We start from the raw sequence: 23,322 nt of genomic DNA on the forward strand, positions 1-23,322 counted from the left end.
TCACAGTTGGTGGTCTGTAAGTGAAAAGACACATGAGTATCTTAAAGACTATCACTTACAGGCTAAAGAGCAGAAGAACTCCGTTACATGCCGGAGCTCGGAAAAAATTTGGGCATAACCCCTCCCTTATTGCCTGAATAGGCTATGACCCCGGAGAGATCCGGTGAGACAGGTAAGGGAGGGGGGGGTGGTTTAAGGTACTTAAGATAAACTTACTAGTTTAACATAAAAGATCTTAAACCTAAAAACTTAACGTACCGGACTACGTCCCGTGCGTGGCGGAGTGTGTAACTCAGCGAGACGGAGTGGTTAGAAGGGACCAACTGTATGTTCCGGTCCACTCTGCTGGGTGGACTAGTCTCTCTCTCCCCTGGATGCCAGGTCTCCGGTAGTAAAGGAGCCCTAGTAAGGAGGGAAAAGAGCGAGAGGACATACAGACTCGGGCTAGTAACGGAGCGACGGGGTAGCAACGGAGGGGGGGAAAGGCCAGTCCCCCCCCCACGCTACCACCCGACCGGACCGAGAAGCCGGGGAGGTCGAGTCCAGTCTGGGTCCGTCCCGTCCCTCTACTCCCTCCGCCTGGGGGAGAAAGAGAGGCAGGCTCGGGTATACGGAGCGAGCATGGGTAGACCGACCCACCCCTCCCCGACTCTATAGAAGAGCGGGAGGGGGGGGGGTGACTGACAGCGGCTGGCTACCTCGTGATCACGTAGTGACCACGGGGCGGTAAGACAACAAATAACTAAGCCTAGAACATAACCAACTGATCAGAGAGATGCTATCGGGAAGCAACCGAACTGAAGAGTGGTAGCATATAGGCCCTACGGGCCATAACCTAGGCTAAGCAAGCCAGACGCCTAACTAACCAAAACAATGATATAAATAAATCAAATGAATAATAATAAAAGAAAGAAAATAATATAGCAGGAGAAAAAATCCAGGAGTGTACGACTAACCCGAAGGCAAGTCTACCACTCAAAGCTAGCCGAGGCCCATACCAAGAGCCGTGGCTAGGGTCTGGATGGAAGAAGCCTACATAAGGTAAAAGACATGCATGCATGACAAACCGTGTAGACTGTACCCTAAACAAGCGGATAATAGAAATAGAGCGTACTTAAGTAAGGGGATGTTCTGGGTATGGATGACCAAGAACGAACCCACCACGAGGCAGGACCATGCTGCCATGCTTCCGACCTAGAGTACGTATTTATACCTAAAAAACGGCAAATACGGGCTCAGGGCCGGAAAAAACCAAATAGCAATAAACACTGAGTACTTAACTTAGCTGCTGCGATGGCTGCACGCTCCATAGTAAATAAATCCAACGAAAAGGGCACAAAAAACACAGAGAGAAAAAGGGCACGTGTGAATCGTGTGCGCTAACTGAAAAGGATGGCCACCAGAGGCGCAGCAGTCGGCAGCATGGGATGGAGTAGTAGTAGTAAGTGCTGCCCACTCTGTGGGTCGGCTCTCCTCTTGGGGGATTTTGTAGTGGGAGAATTCTATTGGCATTTGGCTCGTGGTAGTGGTCTCACTCGCCATAGTGTTCATACCGACACCCTCTTGGAGGGTGAGCGAGTCAGTTATACTGACCTTTCTCTTTATTTATTTATTCTCTGGTATGTGTTAGTACATTTACCCTAGAAATAATAGATTAAAGGATATTTCGCGCAGCGACACGAGCTGAGCCCAGAAATTATTCTTTGGTATATGAATGAACTTAAAAGAATGTAGGCTGCCTGTGACACTAATGAAAAACTCTTACAAACTGTCATTATATACCTTACTTAAAAAAATATGTGGGTTTACTGTAATGTTAGCCCACGTAAGCTAAGTTGCAATCTACAGAAATTAATTAACCCACGAGACTAAAATCAATATGTAAAAACATGGAATAAAGAGATGTCATTAACATAGGAAACTTACACTGGCACATATAAAATGAAATGACAAGCGTTTAGCTCACAATAATCAAGGGCAGGCCGTTTCATTTACATTAAATAAACAAGACAGCGACCAGTCTGCAACAGCGAATAGCATTTTATTGGTAGCTAAATAGATAGGAAACTTCATAAACATTAATGTCATGAAATTGTAACCTTCAAACCATTACATACTTTGTATAACATAAAAGTTTTGGAATTTTTCCACTTCATTTCCCTAATCTTTTAAGAAGCTGATCTGTTAGCTTTCTGTAGGGTTAAGCCCATCACTTTTTCTCATTTACAGCCAGTCTGGGTTAGGTAAAGGTATTAGACTGCTCATCCAGTCAATCTTGAAATAAATAATTCAACAATACTTCCCTGCATGAAGTCATAATGTAAGCTACCCATCATTACTTCCATTTGAGGTCTTTTGCAGGTTTGAGGACAATCTTTAATTATGAGACATGGGTCTCATGCACTGGAGATCTTTTAAGCAAACCCTCTTGGACTGCGACCATGTGGTAAACTAACATTTTACAAATAATAAAGACAGTAAAAGAAATAGTATTGCTAAACAACACTTGAAATTCAAAATAAAGGGTAAATTAATTTTTTAAAATTTTATTTTTATTTATTACAATTTTTACAAAAGCATGATAGTATATTACAAAATCTTAATATTATTGTTCAGGTACATATTTGCATTGGCCACTATACTGCATTAACATACTGCACTGTACAATAAGAAAATACAAAACTATGATAGAAAGGAAATCTTTAATGTTGAAAAGGTAAACATCTCATAAACAGTGACTGTACAACCTTATACAATATAAAGAAATGTTTCACAGTATCAAAGAAAAGTATAATAAAAAACAAAGATGTTTCATCCAATAGTCAAAATGAATTATAGAAATACAAAAATTTCCAGTTGCATGGTTAAAGAAAGACTATATATACTATTTATTTGAAAAGGAATAGGCCTGTAAATAATACTAAAAGAATTTGGATAAAGGCATGACTGCCTTAACAGGATCTAATTATTGTTATTGCCTCTTTCCAAACATCTTGAATCACACAATAAGGATCATAGAAAGTAATGTATACCACCTCAAACTAACAAGCTCACTCTCCAAATCACTTTTCACTTTAGGCAAATTGGTTTCTTCAACTGATACTTAGCAACTCTATATTTAAACCAAGGCGATTTTAAGGAAACTGACACTGTGGGCAGTTGTCCAGGGACCATATGCTGGCACACTGTTCATGAGAAATTGTTCTCAATCACTCATTAGAAAAGCCTGGAATTAATATTGTTTATACAGAAATGTATTGTATTTTTCAAGGCTTCCTCTCGGCCTATGCTGTAAAGAAGGTACTGACTTATGCCCGATCACAAAGATTCAGGAGGTAAGAGATCAATTGCAATATTCATAACAAGTTTTTCAGATAAAATCTATTCCCTCTGTTTTTAATCCTTATCATCACTGCAAGGTTTAACACAAAAATTCTATTACCTACAAATACTTGAATAAGTCAGTCCTGTCTATGAGGGGAGATAAAACAAAATTATCTTGAAAGTTCATATACATGGACAACTACTGCATTCAAGACTTGAAACCAACTTAATGTTTTACAGGCTTGAAGATATTACCTACATAAGAAATTTCTTTATTTTCATTTAAAATTTTCCAGTACAGTGTGACTATACAGTTCAATTTTCTTTTTCCAAAATTTAAATTTATTAATAGGGAACAGAACAAAATGGTTATTAGTTACCCCTCATGAGTATATAAAATATGAACCAATTTTTTTAATGATTTTCTGCTTTATATTCCAAGCATGTACACATATATTTAACTAACATTTTTGAGAGTAGGTAGTGGAAATGAGAAAATCAATAAAAGAAAAGATAAAACCAAAACCCAAACGGTTTCAAACATTATTCCAACTTTCTTCCCGTTACATTGTTTTAATAGAGAGACCATTAATAAATAGTTGACATTCAAAATAGGATTTTTCTACAAAATTCAACACCTCAGTTTATAAATTTTACATATAATTGAAAAAAATCTTATTTCATTTTTCATAAATATAATATACATAAAAGTTGGATTCAAAAACAGTTTTCCTAAAGTGAGACCAAAGATATATAGTAATAATATATATCTGTTTGAGTTTCATTGAATTTTGTTCAGTGTTCTTTGAGGTATGCTCGTTTACTTTTGAAATGCATAAATTTTGAGAAAACAGTAAAATAAAAAATATGCTTCTTTTGTAATAATTATGAAACTCTGACAGGCAAAAACCTGATTTTTGCTATAAAAACATTTCATCATATAAGAAACATCCCCTGAAATTTACCAAATAATCAGATGAAAAGAAAATGCTCCCTGCTTGGTTTCCTTTTGGGTGATTGACATTTGTGACAGATCTCCAATGGAGAGTCTTGCCTTTTGGTCTGATTTCTTTTGTCTTTTCAGTTCTCATAGCATATATACATAGTTTTTACTCTATCAGGGAAATATATAAAAACTATATGCACTATGAGAATTAAAAAGACAAAAGAAATCAGAACAAAAGGCAAGAGTCTCAATTGGAGATATGTCATGAATGCCAATCACCCAAGAGGAAACCAAACTTTCTTTTCGCCGGATTAGTATTCTGTGAACTTCATGGGTTGTTTCTTCAAATCAAATTTACCCTTATAACACATCTCTTCTTTGTTCCTATTATGACAGAATAAATTGTACTCAGACATGCACTTTTTAAAAACCCAAGCGTGATGTGACTTACAAAGTACACTTAGTAAAATGTGGGGTTTATACATGTTTCTTCATATTTTCAATATTGATCATTTGAAGTTTTTCAAAAGCTGGTAATAGTAATACGTACTCTATAAGAATAGCAATACTCCAAAATAATGTAACTTTCAGTGTGTTTTGGTAGGTCATACATACAGTAAGTGGAAAAATAACAAAGTGAAGATGATACTGTGAAACATTACTAACACTTGTGATGACCAATTAAACAATCTCATCTTTTAACAGAGGTTTTATCATCATGTTCTTTATGCTGACCTTTTACTGGGGAGCAGTTTGGTTTAGATTTCTGAGGAGATGTTGACATTACAGATGTAACCATAACTCGGGAAGATTCTGAAGTAGAGAAACCCAAGTTTAACTGCCGTCGAACATTTTTCCTCTTTATGCGGACAATTGTTTCTTCTTCTGATCTGTTACTACTGTGCCCCATTTCAACATAATTTTTTTCTTTTCCAGAAGATTTCAAGTTATTTGAGATAAATTCATTCTTACTTTCAAATAAGTCAGGTGACATAGCAATTGGACATTCCTTTTGACCAGAGTTCATTTGGGGCAGTTTTTGCTTTTGAAAAGATGCTTCCACTTCTTTGGCAGGTGTGACAGGTCTGGACCAATCTGGATTTTCATCATTTACAACTTTGATAAGGGTAGCATTTGTGGTAATTCCAAGGTTTACTGTCTTTATTTTTTTACCTAAAACACAGTTCGTAGAAGCCACTGGTTCAGATGAAACTTTCAAAGATGAATGAGTTAACTGGGTATTTTCACCTGGTAAACTTTTGGCTGATGTACTTTGAGCTGTTTCATGTTCTACAAACATGGTACTTTTAACATTCTCTTGAGGAGTCTTTGTATCAACATACTCTGTATCTACATAAGGTTTCCTGTTGAAATTATTTGGAATCTGGTTAACACTTTCACTGAATGCAGACTTGGAGGCAGAGCTCAATTCATCCCTTTTTAACTCATTATATTCTTTAATGGATGCATCCGTATTCCTGCAGTTTTTTACACTTCTTGAAAAAGTTGGGGAAGACTTTGCTGGAGTGTTATTGGTTTTCTTACAAGGTGTCTTCCGTGGTGTTTTGCAAGGAGTTTTTCTTGGAGACTTATGGGAACTCTGGTGAATTGCTTTGACTGGAGTTCTTCTGCCAGATTTGTTTGGTGATTTTGCACCATCAAGAAAATGAGGGTAAGTGATTTGTTCTTCATGGCCTAAATTCCCACCTCCTCCACCACCAAGGTTTGAATTTGAATCAACACTACTTCCACTACTGTCACTGCTACTGCTATCACTATCTTCATTGCCACATTTGCTACAACCACTGCAACTACTTCCTGAATCAGAACTGTCTGAATCTTCATCTGTTGGTGGAGACCCTGAAGGTGTTAAATTTGTTTGACATGGCAAATTTGTCAATGCTTCAGTATCTTTATTCGAAGATACGTGAGCATCTTCTGATTCTTTGCAAAAAGGCAATTGAGAAATCTTCAAGACATCTTTGGCTAAATTAATTGGTCCATCCTGAATTTCATCCTGGAGATCAGACTGACTACTCTGTGGTAAACTACAAGAACCCTCTGAAAAGTCAAGACATGGATCCTGAATATTTCTGCTAAATGCCTCATCAATGTAGCCATCTGTCATCTCTCTATTTTTATGGTAACTTTCAGAATATCTTACAGGATTGTTAAACTCAAAATGTGACATACAAAATTTATTTTTCTTGGTTACTCCTGAGCTCTGAGTTTCTGTATCCACTTCAAGATTATTTTCTTCTTCTTGGAATATTTTTCCATTGTCCTCTCCAGGTGATGGTAGTGAATTACTCAACTGTAAATCTAATTCTAGAGGGCAACCATCTTTTATATTTGTTTCACTCTCTGTTAAATTTTCTTCTGGTAACTTTTTACCTGATTCTGATCCTAGAAAATCTCCCATTTTCTCTGAAGATTCTGTAGACAAAGGATCATCATCAATTCTATTTTTTGAATTGATCCCTTTATCAAAAGACCTGAAGAACTCTATAGTGTCTACAGGATTACTAATTTCTCTGACCTGATCATTGTTTTCCTCATCACTTGACTGTCTTTCACCTTCTCCATCTGTTTTATCATCAATAAATTGCAACAGAGACATTTCAGAGTCATCACTTGAGTTCACAACATCTTGAGGCCAACTTTCATTGTGTTTTTTCATTATCATGTCGATGGTATCATCGCTTCCTGATGTACGATTACCAGAGGACGTACTGGGCTTTGTGACATAATCAGCTCCTTTTATTTGGTATAAGTCATTAGGGTAAAAAGTAGTATCTTCTTCCATTAAGTTCTTCAATGGTTTTGAGCTTGAATGGGAAACATTAGCTTTTCTTTCTTTAGCTATGTGATTAGTATTTGGTACACATTTTGCAGTTTCAGAAATTAAGTGCTGGTCCTTTCTATTACAAGAAGAGTCTTTTAAGCCATTTTTACTATTGGTGAACTGTAAATTATCTTTACCCTGTTTGATGTTATTGACTGAATTCCCCCTACTTGAAGAAATTTCAGATGATTTTTCACCTTTCTCATCCTTGCTTAAACCTTCAGAAGCACATTTTTGATTACCACAATCTGAACGTTTCCTAAATGCTCTGAGACTTTGCCTATCATCATTGGTCTCTTTGCTTTTCACTTTTTCTGATGATTTAGAAAGATTTTTATTCAATTCCTCAACATTCTCTTCTTCTTCATCAAGTTCACCTTCCTCTTTTTCAGAGTCATGACATCCTTCAACTAACTGATGTAACTCTGCTTGCAGAAGCTTCCTATCTACAGGGAGAACTTTAGATGTCAATTTTTTATCATTGGTAAGTGTTTTTCCTTTGACAACTAGGTCTTTTTTCTCCTCCTCGGCTTTCTTTACATCTCTCTTATGAGACTTTCTCTTTGCATCTTCTGAAGACTCAAGAATATCTTTTGGAGAATTTCTCTCTTTGCTCCTCAGTCTTTGGCTCATTCTTCTTCTACTGGCTTGTTCTTTGCTTGATTGATGATACAGTCTTTGATCATGAGACTCTTCTGACTCATCATCTGTCCCAAAGATCTCACGGTGAGTTACTTTACTATTAACCTTTTTCTTTTTTGTTGGCCTTTCCATATAACTTATTCTTTGATGTCCTTTTGGGTCTACAGAGGGACTGTTTCTTCTTGGGCTGGAACTTCTCCTTCTCTTCCTGCTTCTCTCATATGCTTTACTTCCTTTTGAATGTACATTGCTACGAGTTGCAGGTCTCTCAGGACTTGGAGATATTGGACGTCTTTTTTCCCTTGGTCTTAAATTTCTCTCTTTCCTATTTCTGTGTTGCAGCTCACTTTGTCCTATTCTCCCTTGCAATCCATCTCTTTTCAAGAGCTGACTCCCATCGCTCTTAGTTTCTGATACTAATCCTTCTAGGTTTGAATGTGATAATCTTGTTTTATCAGAATTTCTCAGAGGCGAAAGATTCCTATCAACTTTTACATGCGGAGTCTTTCCCTGTGGTCCTGTTTGCGGCATAGATTTTGGAGGACTATGAGACCTTGAGGGTTTTGAGCATAACTTTTCTTGGGATGCGCATCTCTCAGAACTTTGTGGCTCTGAAGGCTTAACAGGTGACCCCCTTGTTCTTGGTGGAGAAAAACCTCTCCTATGGGAATTCTTTGCATCTTTAGCAATTCTGTTCCTGTATACACTTTCCCCACTTAATAATGGACTCTGACTTTCCTTTTGAATATTCTGCTGTTCCTTTTGGGTGGCTTTGTTTAGTTTCTTTATTCTAGGTAGCTTTGCAACTTTTGACCCAGGCAAGTTGCAATATGCTTTTATTGCATCAGAAAAATCTGCATCTGTTCCAAAATTTTTAGGGTCTAAAGGATCCTTATTTCCTGAAATGAGTTTTGATGAGCCACCAAGTGACTCAGGTTTATCATGATCACTCCTTTCTTTTTCACATGATGTCCTCATTTCTTTTGCATTATTTTTGGATAAAATAGCTGTTTCAGTCACATTACTGTTTCTGTGTGTTCTTTCCACATCTGTAGTGATTACAGTCTTAGACACAGGAGAAAATGATTTCGGTCTACTCTGAGTATCAAGGGATGCTCTTCTTTCTCTTCCTTCCTGTGTCTTAAAATTTCCTACTTGAATGTCATCCAATTCTTCCATAAGTCCCTCAAATACTTCCTTAGAGGTCAATTTGGAACTTGCAGTACCAAGAGACTTTTGCCTCTCATGATCTCCAGTTTCTTTCTCCATTTGTTGTACCTCAGAATGACATGCAACTGCTTGTTCATTTATATTACTTTTATGTTTTACATGTTCTTTAATAATTTCTCCAGAAACAGATGTTTCAAGGATATTGCAGTGCTCTTTAGGTTTGCCTATACACTCATTTTCAGTGCCATTTAATTCCTTCTGAAATACAAGAGTTCTTGCCTCCAATTTTCTATCTCTCAGTTTACTGGCTGGACCATCACAAAATTGATCATTAATATCCCTACCCATGCTGCCATTAGTCTCTTTGTGAGCACTCAGTTTCTTTTGAGCATGGACTACAAAGCTTTGATGTACTGCTTGGGGGCATTCTAATGCAGAATTATTTTTTTCTACTTCATCCACTTTCCCTCTTCCATCAGTCTGCTCATATTCATTTGTGCTATAATCATTCATATACAGATTTTCAGTATCTTTTTCTCCAATGGCTCCACTTCCATCAAAATTCTTGTCACTTCCACTGGCTTTGGTACTTCTACTGACTGAATATTCTGATGTCTCTGCATCTGAAAGTGTTTCAACATCTACCCAATCAGAATAAGCATCTTCATCACAAGTTATAACTTGAATTGTATCTAAAATGGTTTCCATAAATGTCTGATCAAGAGTTTTTTCCTCCTCTTGAATCTGAAAGACCGTCATTTCTCTACTTGACCTGTCAGTATTTTCTTGAGGTATTACCACTGGATTTATGGTCTTCCTATGACTTTTCCATAATCTAGCCAATGTTTTCTTATTTACTATAACTTCACACAATACTTCAATATCTGGAGGATCTTTTTTTGAAGAGTTTAAATTGGTGGTTTTGTTAACATCAGCTTCAGTTACATCCATGCTCTCATCATGAACAACGGAATTATTTTGTATCAAATTTCCTATACTGTCAGGATCACCTTCAGCAAACAATTCTTCTACATGCTGGTTGTTATCAAATGTGATTGCAGTTGATTCACTGTAAGACCTCTGGACACATCCCATCTCTTTAACTGTGAATTGCGACATCTCATCACTGTTACTTTGAGAAGTTAGAGCTTTGTCTCCTACTATATCTCTTTGCTCCTCGTTTGAATTGGATGTTTGTAATTCACATGTTTTACTTGATTCTTCTACTACACCTGGTTTAATTGTATCTGTTCCTAAATTGGCTTGTGTACAGCTGCTGCTTTTACATAATTCTGGAGAACTTGCAATTCTTTCCTCTGATGAGTAGACAGTGTCTAACAGCCTGACTGCATTTTCATTCGCAGTAATCTCATCATCAAATACCTTGTTATTCAATTTACAAGATTCATGTATGCTATTTCTTAGTGTCTTTTTGTTAACTTTATGAACATCATCTAGTATAAAATTTTTTGCATTACTACAAAAATCTACTTGCTTCGAACATATTCCTACTTCTTTGACAAACATCTTTTCTCCTGTAATTTCATTTGCAACAGCATTGTCTTTTTTTCCAAATTCATCACGATTTTCATGGCACTTCTTAGAAGATGATTCTTTTCTAATTACTCTTTCTGTGCCAGCACTACAACTAATTTCACTAAACTTACTTACCATCTCTGCCTCAGTGTCTTCTCTGAAATTAACTTCTTTGTCAGCATAACTTGTATCAATTTTGTGTGAACTACTCTCAGTTTGATTTTCCTTCAGAACATTAATTGTACCAGCAGTCAGTGATTTTTCCACAAGTGTATGACCCTTAAGTTCTCTCTCATGTGACTTTGTCTGGTTAGAATCCTGTTTCTTCACTGTCACTTTTGACTTTGATCCGTTTTTATCTTCTGAGATGCTTGCTATAGAATCTACCTTACAAACTTCTTTATGCATAACAGATGTTTCTTTTGTCTCCATTTCAAACTTTTTTAACATTCTCCTCCCAAATAATGTTTGGGAGAGAGCAGCAGATTCTGCTAAAGAAGCTTCTAAAGCCTCTTGATGTGCAACTCGAATATCATTCCCACCAGAAGCACTGCCATTAGTCTCCCTTTGATTTCCTAATTGCCTGCTATTTCTGGTGGAGCCTTCACTCCCCTCACCTACACAATGGCTTCTAAAACTAATGTCAGTTTCATTTTCATAAGGATCACATTGTCTTGTATGACTTTTCTTCACACATTCTGCAAGCTCTTTTTCATCCTTAGCTCTTTTGGTCAAAGAAAAACTCTTTTTTGGTAGTACACTACTATGCTCATAATGGCCACCTTGTTGCAGGTCTTTAGGTGTATCTTTAACATTTGAAGAGAAATCACTTTCATCTTTTCTTTGTCTATCATGGTGATCACTTTTACTTTTGCTGTATATGCTCTTATTTGAATGTTCTTCATTTCTCCCAGACCTTGTGGATATACCTCTGCTTTTCCTTTTATCAACATCTCTGGAATACCTTTCCATATTTTCATAATCTACCCTGTTTTTCCTGCTGTCTGCATCTTCCCTAGAATATCTTTCTGGATGTTCATGATCTGTCCTGTTTTTCCTCCTGTCTGTACCTTCTCTGCAATATCTTTCCAAATGTTCATTATCTGCCTTGCTTTCTCTATTATTACGAGGGCTTTTTACATTGTCTGAAAACTTCCCTAAAGATTTTCTACAAAGTTTCTTTTTAAATTTATCTTTACTATGATAATTTTTATTTGATATATACCTTAAACAATTTTCTTCTTTTCCCTGGTAACTTTTAAGGCTTTTAGGTGTTCTGCTCAAGTTAGTGTTCATAGAAGTGGAAATTTTTTTACCTTGCTTCCCAAGAGATAACTGCAGTAAATAGGCTTGACTTTCGGTAAGATCAGTAATTTTATTGCCCACAACAGAAGCTTTAATTTTCTTCACTGTCATTTTTGACTGCATAGGTTCCTTCCCTTTGGCTCCACAATTGCAGTCTTGGTTTTCCTTCTTCAAGCTCTGAGATGAAAGAAACAAAAACTACAGTAATCAACAAAAAAATGTTCAAATACAAACTCATTACTTTAACATAACCCATTGGTACATGCAATGCATGAATAGGGCACCAACACCTATGAATTCATGTTGTTCAATGCTAGAAGACATGAAATATTAATATTGTTCAATACAGGAGGAGCTACAGGACTGCCTTACATTAGCACAATGGACCTGAATTGAAAGTCTCTTCCTGAGGGACATGGAGGATTGCCTTATATTAACATACACACCTAAGAATTAATATTATCCCATGTTACAGGCCTGGGAGAACTGCTGTACATAAACTCTTAACTCCAAGAAATTAATGTGGTCTCAACATCAACATTAAATTTAAGTAATTACCTTATCTGATTACATATAAAATCCCTTCCAGTCTTCCAGTTTTAAAAAAGAACATTAAGAAATAAATATTTTGAGTCTTTATATGTAAGCATTTAATTTCATGAAATGTAAAGGTTAATGTATGGGAAAAAATGGACAAAGCATGTAACTGGGACATCAGGAAAAATCTTTGTAATAATTTTGCTGTACATAATTGACAAAAAAAACAAAAGCATCTTACCAGCTGAACAAATTTTTAAATAGTACTGCCCTCCACCTTCTCTGTCTCTAATAAAAACAACAATGATGGTGACAATAAATTTCAATTTACAAGGAAAATTAAATAAAAAACAAAATTGTAGGTTCAATATAATGCAGTTTACTTAGTTCTATACGATTGTAAAATTAATTTCAAAGCCTGGCTTATAGGCTAGTCTGCACATGTCTACATACCTGCATACATTGAATTTAGTTAACCAGAACATACTGTGGGTCCCCAACCTCCCTCTATATGTGGTACAACATTTATATAGTACCGTACGTATTATAATTCATACGGTATGCATCATGTTAAGGAATAATATACACTTACTGTGCACTACTCACCTCTCTCTCTCTCTCTCTTCTTTTATTATAATGAATATCCCATAGATACAGAGGCAAGCAATGCCAAATTCTTTAGGAAAAGGAGATTTTCAAGAAGAAGAAGAAGAAGAAGAAGAAGAAGAAGAAGAAGAGAAGAGAAGAAGAGAGAGAATAGAGAGAGGAGAGAGAGAGAGAGAGAGAGAGAGAGAGAGAGAGAGAGAGAGAGAGAATATCATTTTCATTATCTAATGTTATTTAATTTACACATAAAAGCTTAAAAACCTATAGATTATATAAAAAGGAAACAAACACTTTACAAAGTTTCTCAAGGATTTGCAAATGTTTGCATGTCTGTGAAAAACTTGCATATGAAAATTACAGGAAGCTCCCGGTTATCAGTGGACTCAGTTGATGACAATCCAGTTTTATGGAGCTTGTATAGCACTATAAATTGGCTATTTATGGCACCATAATGTGCTGAGTTCCAGTTATGGTGCCATAACATACACCAGTTATCCGTGCCATAAATCGCCGAATTTCGGTTAATGGAGGTTTTTGCATATCTGCACCCCGCCGATAACCGGGGACTGCCTGTGTGTGTGTATGTGTGTGTGTGTATATATAGATATATATATATATATATATATATATATATATATATAATATATATATATATATATATATGTATGTATGTAGTATGTATATGTATTATGTATGTATGTAGTAGATGTATATATATCTATATCTATATATATATATATATATATATATATATATATAGATATATATATATATATATATATATATATATATATATATTTATACACACACACACAAACATATATATAGATATATATATATATATATATATATATATATATATATATATATATATATATATATACAGGCAATCCCCGGGTTATGACGGTCTCGGGTTACGACGTTCCGAGGTTACGACGCTTTTCAATTATATTCATCAGAAAATTATTTCCAGGGTTACGACACATGTTCCAGGGTTACGACGCATGTTCCAGAGTTACGACGCCTACAAACCGCTGATCTGGGCAGATGAAAATATGACACCAAAAATGCAAAATAATCAACATTTAAAGGTTTTTTTGATGGAAAAAAAAAAAAAAAAATAATATATACATATATATATATCTCTCTCTATATATAGTACACAGTAGTGCCTCAGGATACGAAATTAATCCGTTCCAAAGCAGCCTTCGTAACCTGATTTTTTTCATATCTTGAACTATGTTTTACATGTAAATTGCCTAATTCATTCCAAGCCCTACAAAAACACCACAGTAAATTTTATAACAAAGCTAAATTGACCAATAAACAATGAACTACAACAATTTGGACCATTCAATACCTAACATAACCTTTATTGCACCTGTAAATAAAGTGTATTAGTGTACATTGTACAAGAAATACTCTACGTAAATGTACATACATATGTAGTAAAATGTGGAACCTTATCTTTCGAGTGACGCGATCTCTAAAAGTGGCGACAGAGGAGGAGGACAAATAGCAGAAAAAAAAAAAAACATTAAAAAATGGCAGGAAAACATTAACACAAAACTTTACGAAACACATTAACAAATGGCAGAAAAGATTAACACTTAATTTAAAAAAAACCTTAAAATAAAATTTCTTTTTTTTTTGCCTTTATTCTGATTTTTACATTTTTATTTTTTTACTTTTTATACTTAATATTTTTTTTAACAAAATTTCAATTTCTTCACCACTTTTCAACTTTCTGTTTTCTGGGCTCAGCTCGTGTCGCTGCGTGAAATATCCTTTAATCTATTATTTCTAGGGTAAATGTACTAAACACATACCAGAGAATAAATAAATAAAGAAAAAAGGTCAGTATAACTGACTCGCTCACCCTCCCAGAGAGTGTCGGTATGAACACTATGGCGAGTGAGACCACTACCACGAGCCAAATGCCAATAGAATTCTCCCACTACAAAATCCCCCAAGAGGGGAGCCGACCCACAGAGTGGGCAGCACCTACTACTACTACTCCATCCATGCTGTCGACTGCTGCGCCTCTGGTGGCCATCCTTTTCAGTTAGCGCACACGATACACACGTGCCATTTTCTTCTCTGTGTTTTGTGCCCTTTCTTTTGGATTTATTACAATGGAGCGCATGCAGCCATCGCAGCAGCTAAGTTAAGTACTCAGTGTTTATTGCTATTTGGTTTTTTCCGGCCCTGAGCACGTATTTGCCGTTTTTTAGGTATAAATACGATCTCTAGGTCGGAAGCATGGCAGCATGGTTCTGCCTCGTGATGGGTCCGTTCTGGGTCGCCCATACCCAGAGCATCCCCTGTCTTTGTACGCTCTATTTTATTATCCGCTTTGTTTAGAGTAAGGTCTACACGGTTTTGTCATGCATGCATGTCTTTTACCTTATGTAGGCTCTTCCATCCAGACCCTAGCCACGGCTCTTAGTATCGGCCTCGGCTAGCTTTGAGTGGTAGACTTGCCTTCGGGTAGTCGTACACTCCTGGATTTTTTCTCCTACTATTTGTTTTCTTTCTTTCATTTTATTATTCATTTTATTATCTATGTGATTTTGTTAGGTTAGTTAGGCGTCTGGCTCGCTTAGCCTAGGTCACGGCCTATTGGGCCTTTATGTTACCGCTGGTCAGCTCGGTTGCTTCCCAATAGCATCTCGCTGATCAGTTGGTTATGTTTTAGGCTTAGTGTTCTTATCGCCCCGTGGTCACTATGTGATCACGAGGCAGCCAGACGCCTGTCCAGTCACCTTTCCCCCCTCCCGCTCTTCCATAGAGTCGGGGGGGGTGTAGGCCTGCCCATGCTCGCTCCGCATACCCGAGCTGCCTCCCTCTCTCCCCCCAGGCGGCGGAGGGGGTAGAGGGACGGGACAGACCCAGACTGGACTCGACCTCTCCGGCTCTCGGTCCGGTCGGATGGTAAGGTGGGGGGGACTGGCCTTTCCCCCTCTCCATTACTACTTCGTCGCTCCGTTACTAGCCCGAGTCTGTATGCCCCCCGCTCTTTCCCACCTTACTAGGGCTCCTTTACCACCGGAGGCCTGGCATCTAGCGGAAAGGTGCTAAGTCTACCCCACGGGGTGGACCGGAACATACAGTCGGTCTCTTCTAACCTCTCCGTTTCACTGAGTTATCACTCCGCCACGCACTGGACTTAGTCCGGTACGTTCGAGCTTTTAGGTTTAAGATGTTAAGTTTATTTTAAGTACCTTAAAGCCTTCCCCCTCCCTTCTTTTTCACCGGATACCTCCGGGGTTTTTATAGCCTATTCAGGCTAGTAAGGGGAGGGCTATGCCCTAAGCCGATTTTTTCCGAGCTCCGGCATGCAACGGAGTTCTTCTGTCCTTTAGCCTGTAAGTGTATTCTTAAGATACTCATGTGTCTTTCCATCTTACAGACCACCAACTGTGAGCATCCGGGATGCGCCGCCACACTTCAGGACCCGTGTGGACACGAAGTTTGCCGGTCCCATGCTCCATGCGCGACTCCGCACGGGACATCCAGGTCTGGTACCATGAGACGTGTACCAGAATGTTTACGATGCTGGTGAGCCAGCTTTTAGGACTAGTGGGGTAAGTATTCCATCTCCGGTAACTGGTCCGCATCTGTTTTAAGAGTGCGTTAAGGTTTGCATCCATTACTCTAACTTAAGGAAACAAAATTCAAGGGGCCTTATAGCCCTATAAGTTTAAGTTTATACTTTAAGTTATCTTTAGTTTTAAGTTATTCTTAAATCTAATCGATACCCTCTCTTCCAGGCGCCGGCCCAGTGATGGGATACCGCACTGGCAACCCTGCGGGCCTGGGTCGGCGGTTTCGGGAAGAACGCCGCCAAGGGTATGCCCTACATCCTGGAGAAAAGGTTGGCGGTACTAATCTTCCCCGGAGGGGCAAGGCGACAGGATACGTCGACCCAGCAGAGGCTGCCCCGACTATCGCCTTCATCCAACAACAGCTGGCTGCCTCATTGACTGACCAAGGCCAGGATATCTCCTCGGAAGTCGCGACGTTGGATATTAATGTAGACCTATGGTAGTGTAGACGACCTGTTGGTCGAGGTAGGTAAGGTGGTGGACACCCAAGGGATACCCTTGGGCGTTAACTGTGTTTCTTCTACTCCTGCAACCTCTCCATCCTTCCAGGCTTTACGGGTGATGAATTGTATACTCCTCCTGACGCTTCGGTTAGACCCAAGGTCAAGGAAGGGTCAAGCAGTGAAATCCTTGACAAAGACGTCGTCGTCGTCTAAGAAGACGGCTTCGGCGTCATCCTCCTCTCGTAAGTCTCCGGCTAGGAATCCCGGAGCAGACAGATCTAAAGCTTCTGGGTCCGGCTCTAAGTCCTCGAGGAGTAAATCTCCAGAGAGAGATCTCACACTCCGGCAGAGTCGTCAAGTTCCCGCTACCCTTGGTTCCAATTCAGAGCTACCCCTCCACCTCCGCAGCAGCTCCGGCTTTGGACTCCAATGCTGGCCTGTTACAACAGGTGGGCGACCTGGTTGGGTCTCTAAAGAGTAGCATGGAACAAATGATCTCTCGGTTGTCGGATAGGATTACTTCTCAAGACTCCATTATAGCCGGACTGAGCCAAGCTCCTCTAGCCTCTCCTCCACCTTCCAATGCAAGGAATGGAGCCCAGCTTCCCCCGTATGACTCTCTACCTCCGTTCTCGATGAACAACCCGTGGAGAGTAGCGTCATACGCCCCCTTCCAAGACGGACTCATTTCTATATCGGAATTTGGAACTCGAAGGATAGAGGACTTCGAGTTCTACCCGGAAGAACCTTCAGCCTCCGTTTCATCGGCTACGCAAGGCTCACCGCCTCAGCCATGATTCGAGATGAATAGGGTACCAAAGGAGACGGTCCTCTATTCACGTGAACCGCCAGGCTCAGAGAGAAATGGCTCAGGTGTTTAGAGGGCAATGGATTGTTCTAATACGAAAATCCAACCCTTCAAGAGTCCCTTTACGATCTTCACGATGGATGAGAGTACCCCGCTCCCTTTCCTGACAAAGATCGCGACTTCTACCATTCCAGCGGCCCCCAGAAGGGGGACCCCATGCCTCAACTGAAGGAAGCAGATCCTACATCTCCGTTACTTCCTTCAGCCGGAGAATTATGGGAAGAACTTACCGAACACCTTCTCAGCTGGCAAACTCAAACCGGACTGTGCTATGGAGCAGTTTGGTGAAAAGCTACCCAGGCTTCCAGATAGCCTTATTCAGGCTGAATTTGACGCTAAATCGCGATTAGCCAGATCGATTAATTCTATGGCTATGACCGAGGTGGCCACCATAGCCTATGGTTCAGAGCCGCTTTTCAAACTTATGACCAAATCCCTGACTCAAACGGTACAGTCAGATATGTTTGAGTTTGCCACTGCTAGGACGAATTGTAGGAAGCATGTCCTACAAGAAGCAACCATCGGCACGAGACCGAATAGGTTACTCTCGTCAAGCATCTGGGGAGCAGATCTCTTCCCAGAAGCGATGGTGAAGGAAGTCCAGTCAGAGGCTACGAGGTTGAACCAGAAGCCTTAAGGGACCGTTTGGGCCTTGGGTTACGGCTAAGAGGAGGCAAGATCTTGCAGCTAGAGGTAAAGGGCAAGGGAAACCCAGGCGTTTCCAGCCCTACCAGAAAAAGCAGCCACGCTCTCAGCAAGTTCCGGCGTTCCCTTAGTGCAAACAGCCCAGCCCTCCACTTCAAAGGCTCAATCACAGCCAATTTACGTGATCTCCCCTCAGCCTCAGCCCTCCACCTCTTATGCCATCTCTCCAGCTTACAATCAAACTTCGAGAGTCAATCTTCACAGAAGTATGACCGCTCGGGTAAGGGAGGCAGAGGTAAACGTTCCTTTCGTGGGAGAGGATCGGGAGGTCCCTTTAATAGGGGAAAAACACTTCAGAGGCCCGAGGAGGTTACCAGAACCAATGGAAGAACTCAGGTAGGAGGAGGCTGTTTCACTTTCGCCACCGGTGGAACTTCAGCAATGGGCTCAAGAGCCATTGTGTCAAAAGGCCTGGGTTGGTAGCTTGGTTAACGAACCCACCTCCATCCAGGCCTTTCCGTCAACTTCCCTTCCAAAGAACTGACGGAGTATGCGGAGGATCTCCTTCAGAAAGGAGCTATAGCGAGAGTCAAAAGATTAAATTTCAAGGTCGCTTGTTCAGCGTGCCAAAGAAAGGCTCACAAAAAAGAGAGTAATCTTAGACTTGTCCCGCTTAAACTTAGCCATTCGCTGCGACAAGTTCAAGATGTCACGATCTCGCAGGTGCGGACCTTACTTCCCCGTGGGGGGGCCGTCACCACCTCTATCGATCTTACAGACGCTTATATCATATCCCTATTGCAAGACACTTCCGTCCTTATCTAGGCTTCAAGATAGGAGACCAGACATTCTCCTTCAAGGTAGTTCCTTTCGGGCTCAACGTAGCACCCAGAGTGTTTACGAAGCTGGCGGAAGTAGTGTTCAACAACTCAGATCGCAAGGGGTTATGGTAGTAGCGTATCTCGACGATTGGTTGATCGGGCTTCAACAGTCGAGGAATGCAACAAAGCAACACTGAAAGTGATTCAGGTCCTGGAATATCTAGGTTTCAAGATAAACAGGGACCAAATCAAGACTCACTCCAGAGTCAAACTTTCAGTGCTAGGCATTCAATGGAATCTATCCTCCCATACTCTGTCGATTCCATCGTCCAAGAGGAAGGAAATAGCAAAGTCAGTCAAGCAATTTCCGAGTCACAAACTGGCTTCAAGAAGATCTCAGGAAAGGATCCTGGGTTCTCTCCAGTTTGCAATCAGTGACGAACATCCTAATGAAAGCCAAACTGAAAGACCTAACCAGAATTTGGCGCTCACGGGCAAATATAGGTCCAGGGACAAATTGTCCTTCAGTCCTCCTGATTCTAAAGAATCGACTTCGGCGTGGGCGAAAGTCAAGAACCTATCGGGTCAGTGCCCCTTCAGTTTCCTCCTCCAGGGATCACCATCCACACAGACGCTTCATTAAGCTGTTGGGGAGGATATTCCCAGTTCAAAAGGTCAGGGAACGTGGTCACCTCAGTTCCGTCAGTTCCATATAAACGTACTGGAGGCAATGGCACTGTTCTTGACTCTAAAAAGGTTACGTCCGCCAAAGTACTCTCACATAAAACTAGTCTGGACAGCGCAGTGGTAGTACATTGTATAAACAGAGGAGGCTCCAAGTCACGTCATCTAAATCATGTCATGGTAGCCATATTCTCCCTGGCGGACAAGTTCAGTTGGCATCTCTCCCCTCCCCCACCCCTATAGCTGGAGTGAGAAACGTCATAGCAGATGCTCTTTCCCGATCAGTCACCTCTAGAGTCGGAATGGGTCACTGGACAACAGTTCGTTCCAATGGATTCTTCAGAAGTTCCAGGTCTACAGGTAGATCTCTTCGCATCCCAAGCGAACCACAAACTCCCGTGTTATGTGGCCCCCAACCTGGACCCTCTGGCCTATGCCACGGACACCCTGGCTCTAGATTGGAACAACTGGGAGAAGATTTATGTCTTTCCTCCGGTGAATCTTCTCATGAAAGTGTTAAACAAACTCAGGACGTTCAAGGGTCAATGGCTAGAGGTGGCTCTAGTAGCCCCAGACTGGCCGAAGAGCAATTGGTACCCTCTCATCCGGAAACTGGGTCTCCGCCCCCTCTTCGGATCCCCAATCCCAAGCTCTCCCAGTCAGTACAAACGAAGACTGTGTTCGCTTCCTCAGGGATTCTCAAAACCCTAACTTTATGGATTTCATGAAGTTTGCAGCGAAAAGGGATGCGAATATTGACCCTCAGAATATTCTCTTCTTGAAGTTCAGATAAGAGAGGAGGGGGGTCAACTTTGAGACAGTATGATGCTGCTGTCAAAAAGTAGCAACCTTCCTGAAAGAATCAGATATTAAGATCATGGACAATCAATTCAGCTATATCCTTTTTCAGATCCTTATTTGAAAAAGGCTTAGCAGCTAGCACAATTACGACAAACAAGTCAGCCTTGAAAAAGATTTTTCAATTTTGGGTTCAACATAGACTTGACAGATTCCTACTTCTCGTCTATTCCCAAGGCCTGTGCTAGACTTAGACCTTCTGTAAGGCCTACGTCAGTATCTTGGTTCTTAAACGATGTTCTAAACTGGCTTCAGAAACCAATAATGACACATGCTCATTTATAATGCTTTTAAGAAAAAACCCTATTTTTATTAAGCTTGGCCTCAGGAGCTAGAATTTCAGAACTGTCGGCTTTATCCAGAGATCCGGATCATATTCAGTTCCTTCCCACAGGGGAAGTGCTACTTCACCGGAACGTAGCTTTTTAGCTAAGAATGAAGATCCTTTGATGAGGTGGGAACCATGGAAGGTACTACCCCTTCCACAAGATATATCTCTTTGCCCAGTTTCAACTTTACGAGCCTTTCTATCTAGGACCTCCTCATCCTCATCGGGTCCTCTCTTTAGGAGAGAAAAAGGTGGTACTTATCTATTAAAGGCATCAGGCAACAATCCGTACTTCATTAAACAAGCCAATCCTGAATCTTTTTCCAAAAGCACATGAGTCAGGGCGTAGCCACCTCAATTACTATTTCCAACACATGAACTTCGATGAGTTGAAAAAGTATACTGGATGGAAATCACCGACAGTGTTCAAACGTCATTACTTAAAGTCTTTGGAAGCCCTGAAATTTTCAGCAGTTGCAGCGGGTAACATAGTTTCCCATGACTCTGAACTAATCCTTAGTAGAAGATTCAGTCCTCCTTTCTACCTGCCTCACCCAACAGTTCGTCTATTCCTGCCTTGCTTTCTTTACGATCACCTTGTGTCTTAGCTGCTTTGAGATAATGTTATAGTGGGTGTCTCTTATTTTTTTTTTGCTAGGGACAATCACATTGTGATGATTACTGATCTCGTAGATGTCATCTCCTTAGTTTTTATGCTAGGAGATACATCTTATTATAATGGTTACGGGGGAGGTTTTGTATATTAAGTCATATACATTCTTTTATATTTTATTATTGTTGAGTTTGTTTATTCAACTTTTATATTAATTGCTTAGATTGTTTTGATACATAAGCTTTACACAGATACCTTGTTGTACATATATGATATTTCTCCTGTATATATGTATATTACCTTAAGTTAAGAAATATTATTAGCATTAAGTATAATTAAGTAATATTTCTATTTGTATCACTGTATATGTATCTTTATTAGCAATTATATTGATTTATTTTTATTTTATCTTTTATTTGAGACCCTTTATATTTTGTTGATTTTCTTTACAATCTTGTGCTATTTCTCTGGTACGATTTCGCGCAGCGACACGAGCTGAGCCCAGAAAAGGGATTTTGACGTAAGGAAAAAATCTATTTCTGGGCGATTGGCTTGTGTCGCCAGCGAAATCCCGCCCTACCCATCCCATCGCCAAGATTGTCTGCTAACTTCAGGATGGCCACCAGAGGCGCAGCAGTCGACAGCATGGATGGAGTAATAGTAGTAGGTGCTGCCCACTCTGTGGGTCGGCTCCCCTCTTGGGGGATTTTGTAGTGGGAGAATTCTATTGGCATTTGGCTCGTGGTAGTGGTCTCACTCGCCATAGTGTTCATACCGACACTCTCTGGGAGGGTGAGCGAGTCAGTTATACTGACCTTTTTCTTTATTTATTTATTCTCTGGTATGTGTTAGTACATTTACCCTAGAAATAATAGATTAAAGGATATTTCGCTGGCGACAGAGCCAATCGCCCAGAAATAGATTTTGCCTTACGTCAAAATCCTTTTTTCATATCACTTGGATCTTCTTGTTTCCTTACCACTACTAAAGGCCTCTTTAAAAAATAACTATTCAAGGAAGACTGCTTCTGCCTGCTTTTCACAATGTTCCTGAAATGACTCAGGCAAATGTCATCGAACGGCGCAAGCATACGACCTGTGTAAACCTTTTCGGGGTGTCTCTTTTCTACAAATGATTGCACTTTATGAAAAGCAGCTAGAGCATCCTTAATTTCTGCCGTTGTCATAGGGTCCTCCTCCTCCTCCTCGCTGCTGCTGGAGAACTCTTCTTGAACGATGTTATGTTGCATGGATAAGCTCCTCTTGGTGCTCCTCGAGAAGGTCATTGATGTCGTCCTCGTCGATGACTAGCCCAATGTACTTCCCGAGTGCAAGGATCTCGTCAAGATCTGGTTGCAAAACAGTTTCAGGATCGTCAACTGTTTCTGAATCTGCATCAGCTTTGCCCACGTTGAATCCCTCGAAGTCTAAGGCGGATACAGCATCAGGCTAGAGTTTTCCCCAAGAAGAATTCAAGGTTCGCCTCGAAACCTCCTGCTAAGTTTGATCGATGAGTCGGATGCATATCACAACATCGAAATGCT

The 23,322-nt window shown here is 40.0% G+C and overlaps 1 protein-coding gene across 1 annotated transcript in view; it reads right to left on the reverse strand.

The window, feature by feature from the left end:
- Positions 1-2,558: 2,558 nt before the first annotated feature.
- Positions 2,559-23,322, reverse strand: part of LOC135211122 (uncharacterized) — a 123,897-nt gene continuing 103,133 nt past the window's right edge. The window contains exon 4 of the mRNA XM_064244235.1: positions 2,559-11,945. Within this exon, the coding sequence (XP_064100305.1) occupies positions 4,962-11,945 (6,984 nt within the window). The 3' untranslated portion in view covers positions 2,559-4,961. The remainder of the gene's footprint in view (positions 11,946-23,322) is intronic.

This window comes from Macrobrachium nipponense, chromosome 4 (genome assembly GCF_015104395.2).
Source record: "Macrobrachium nipponense isolate FS-2020 chromosome 4, ASM1510439v2, whole genome shotgun sequence".
Taxonomy (NCBI): domain Eukaryota; kingdom Metazoa; phylum Arthropoda; class Malacostraca; order Decapoda; family Palaemonidae; genus Macrobrachium; species Macrobrachium nipponense.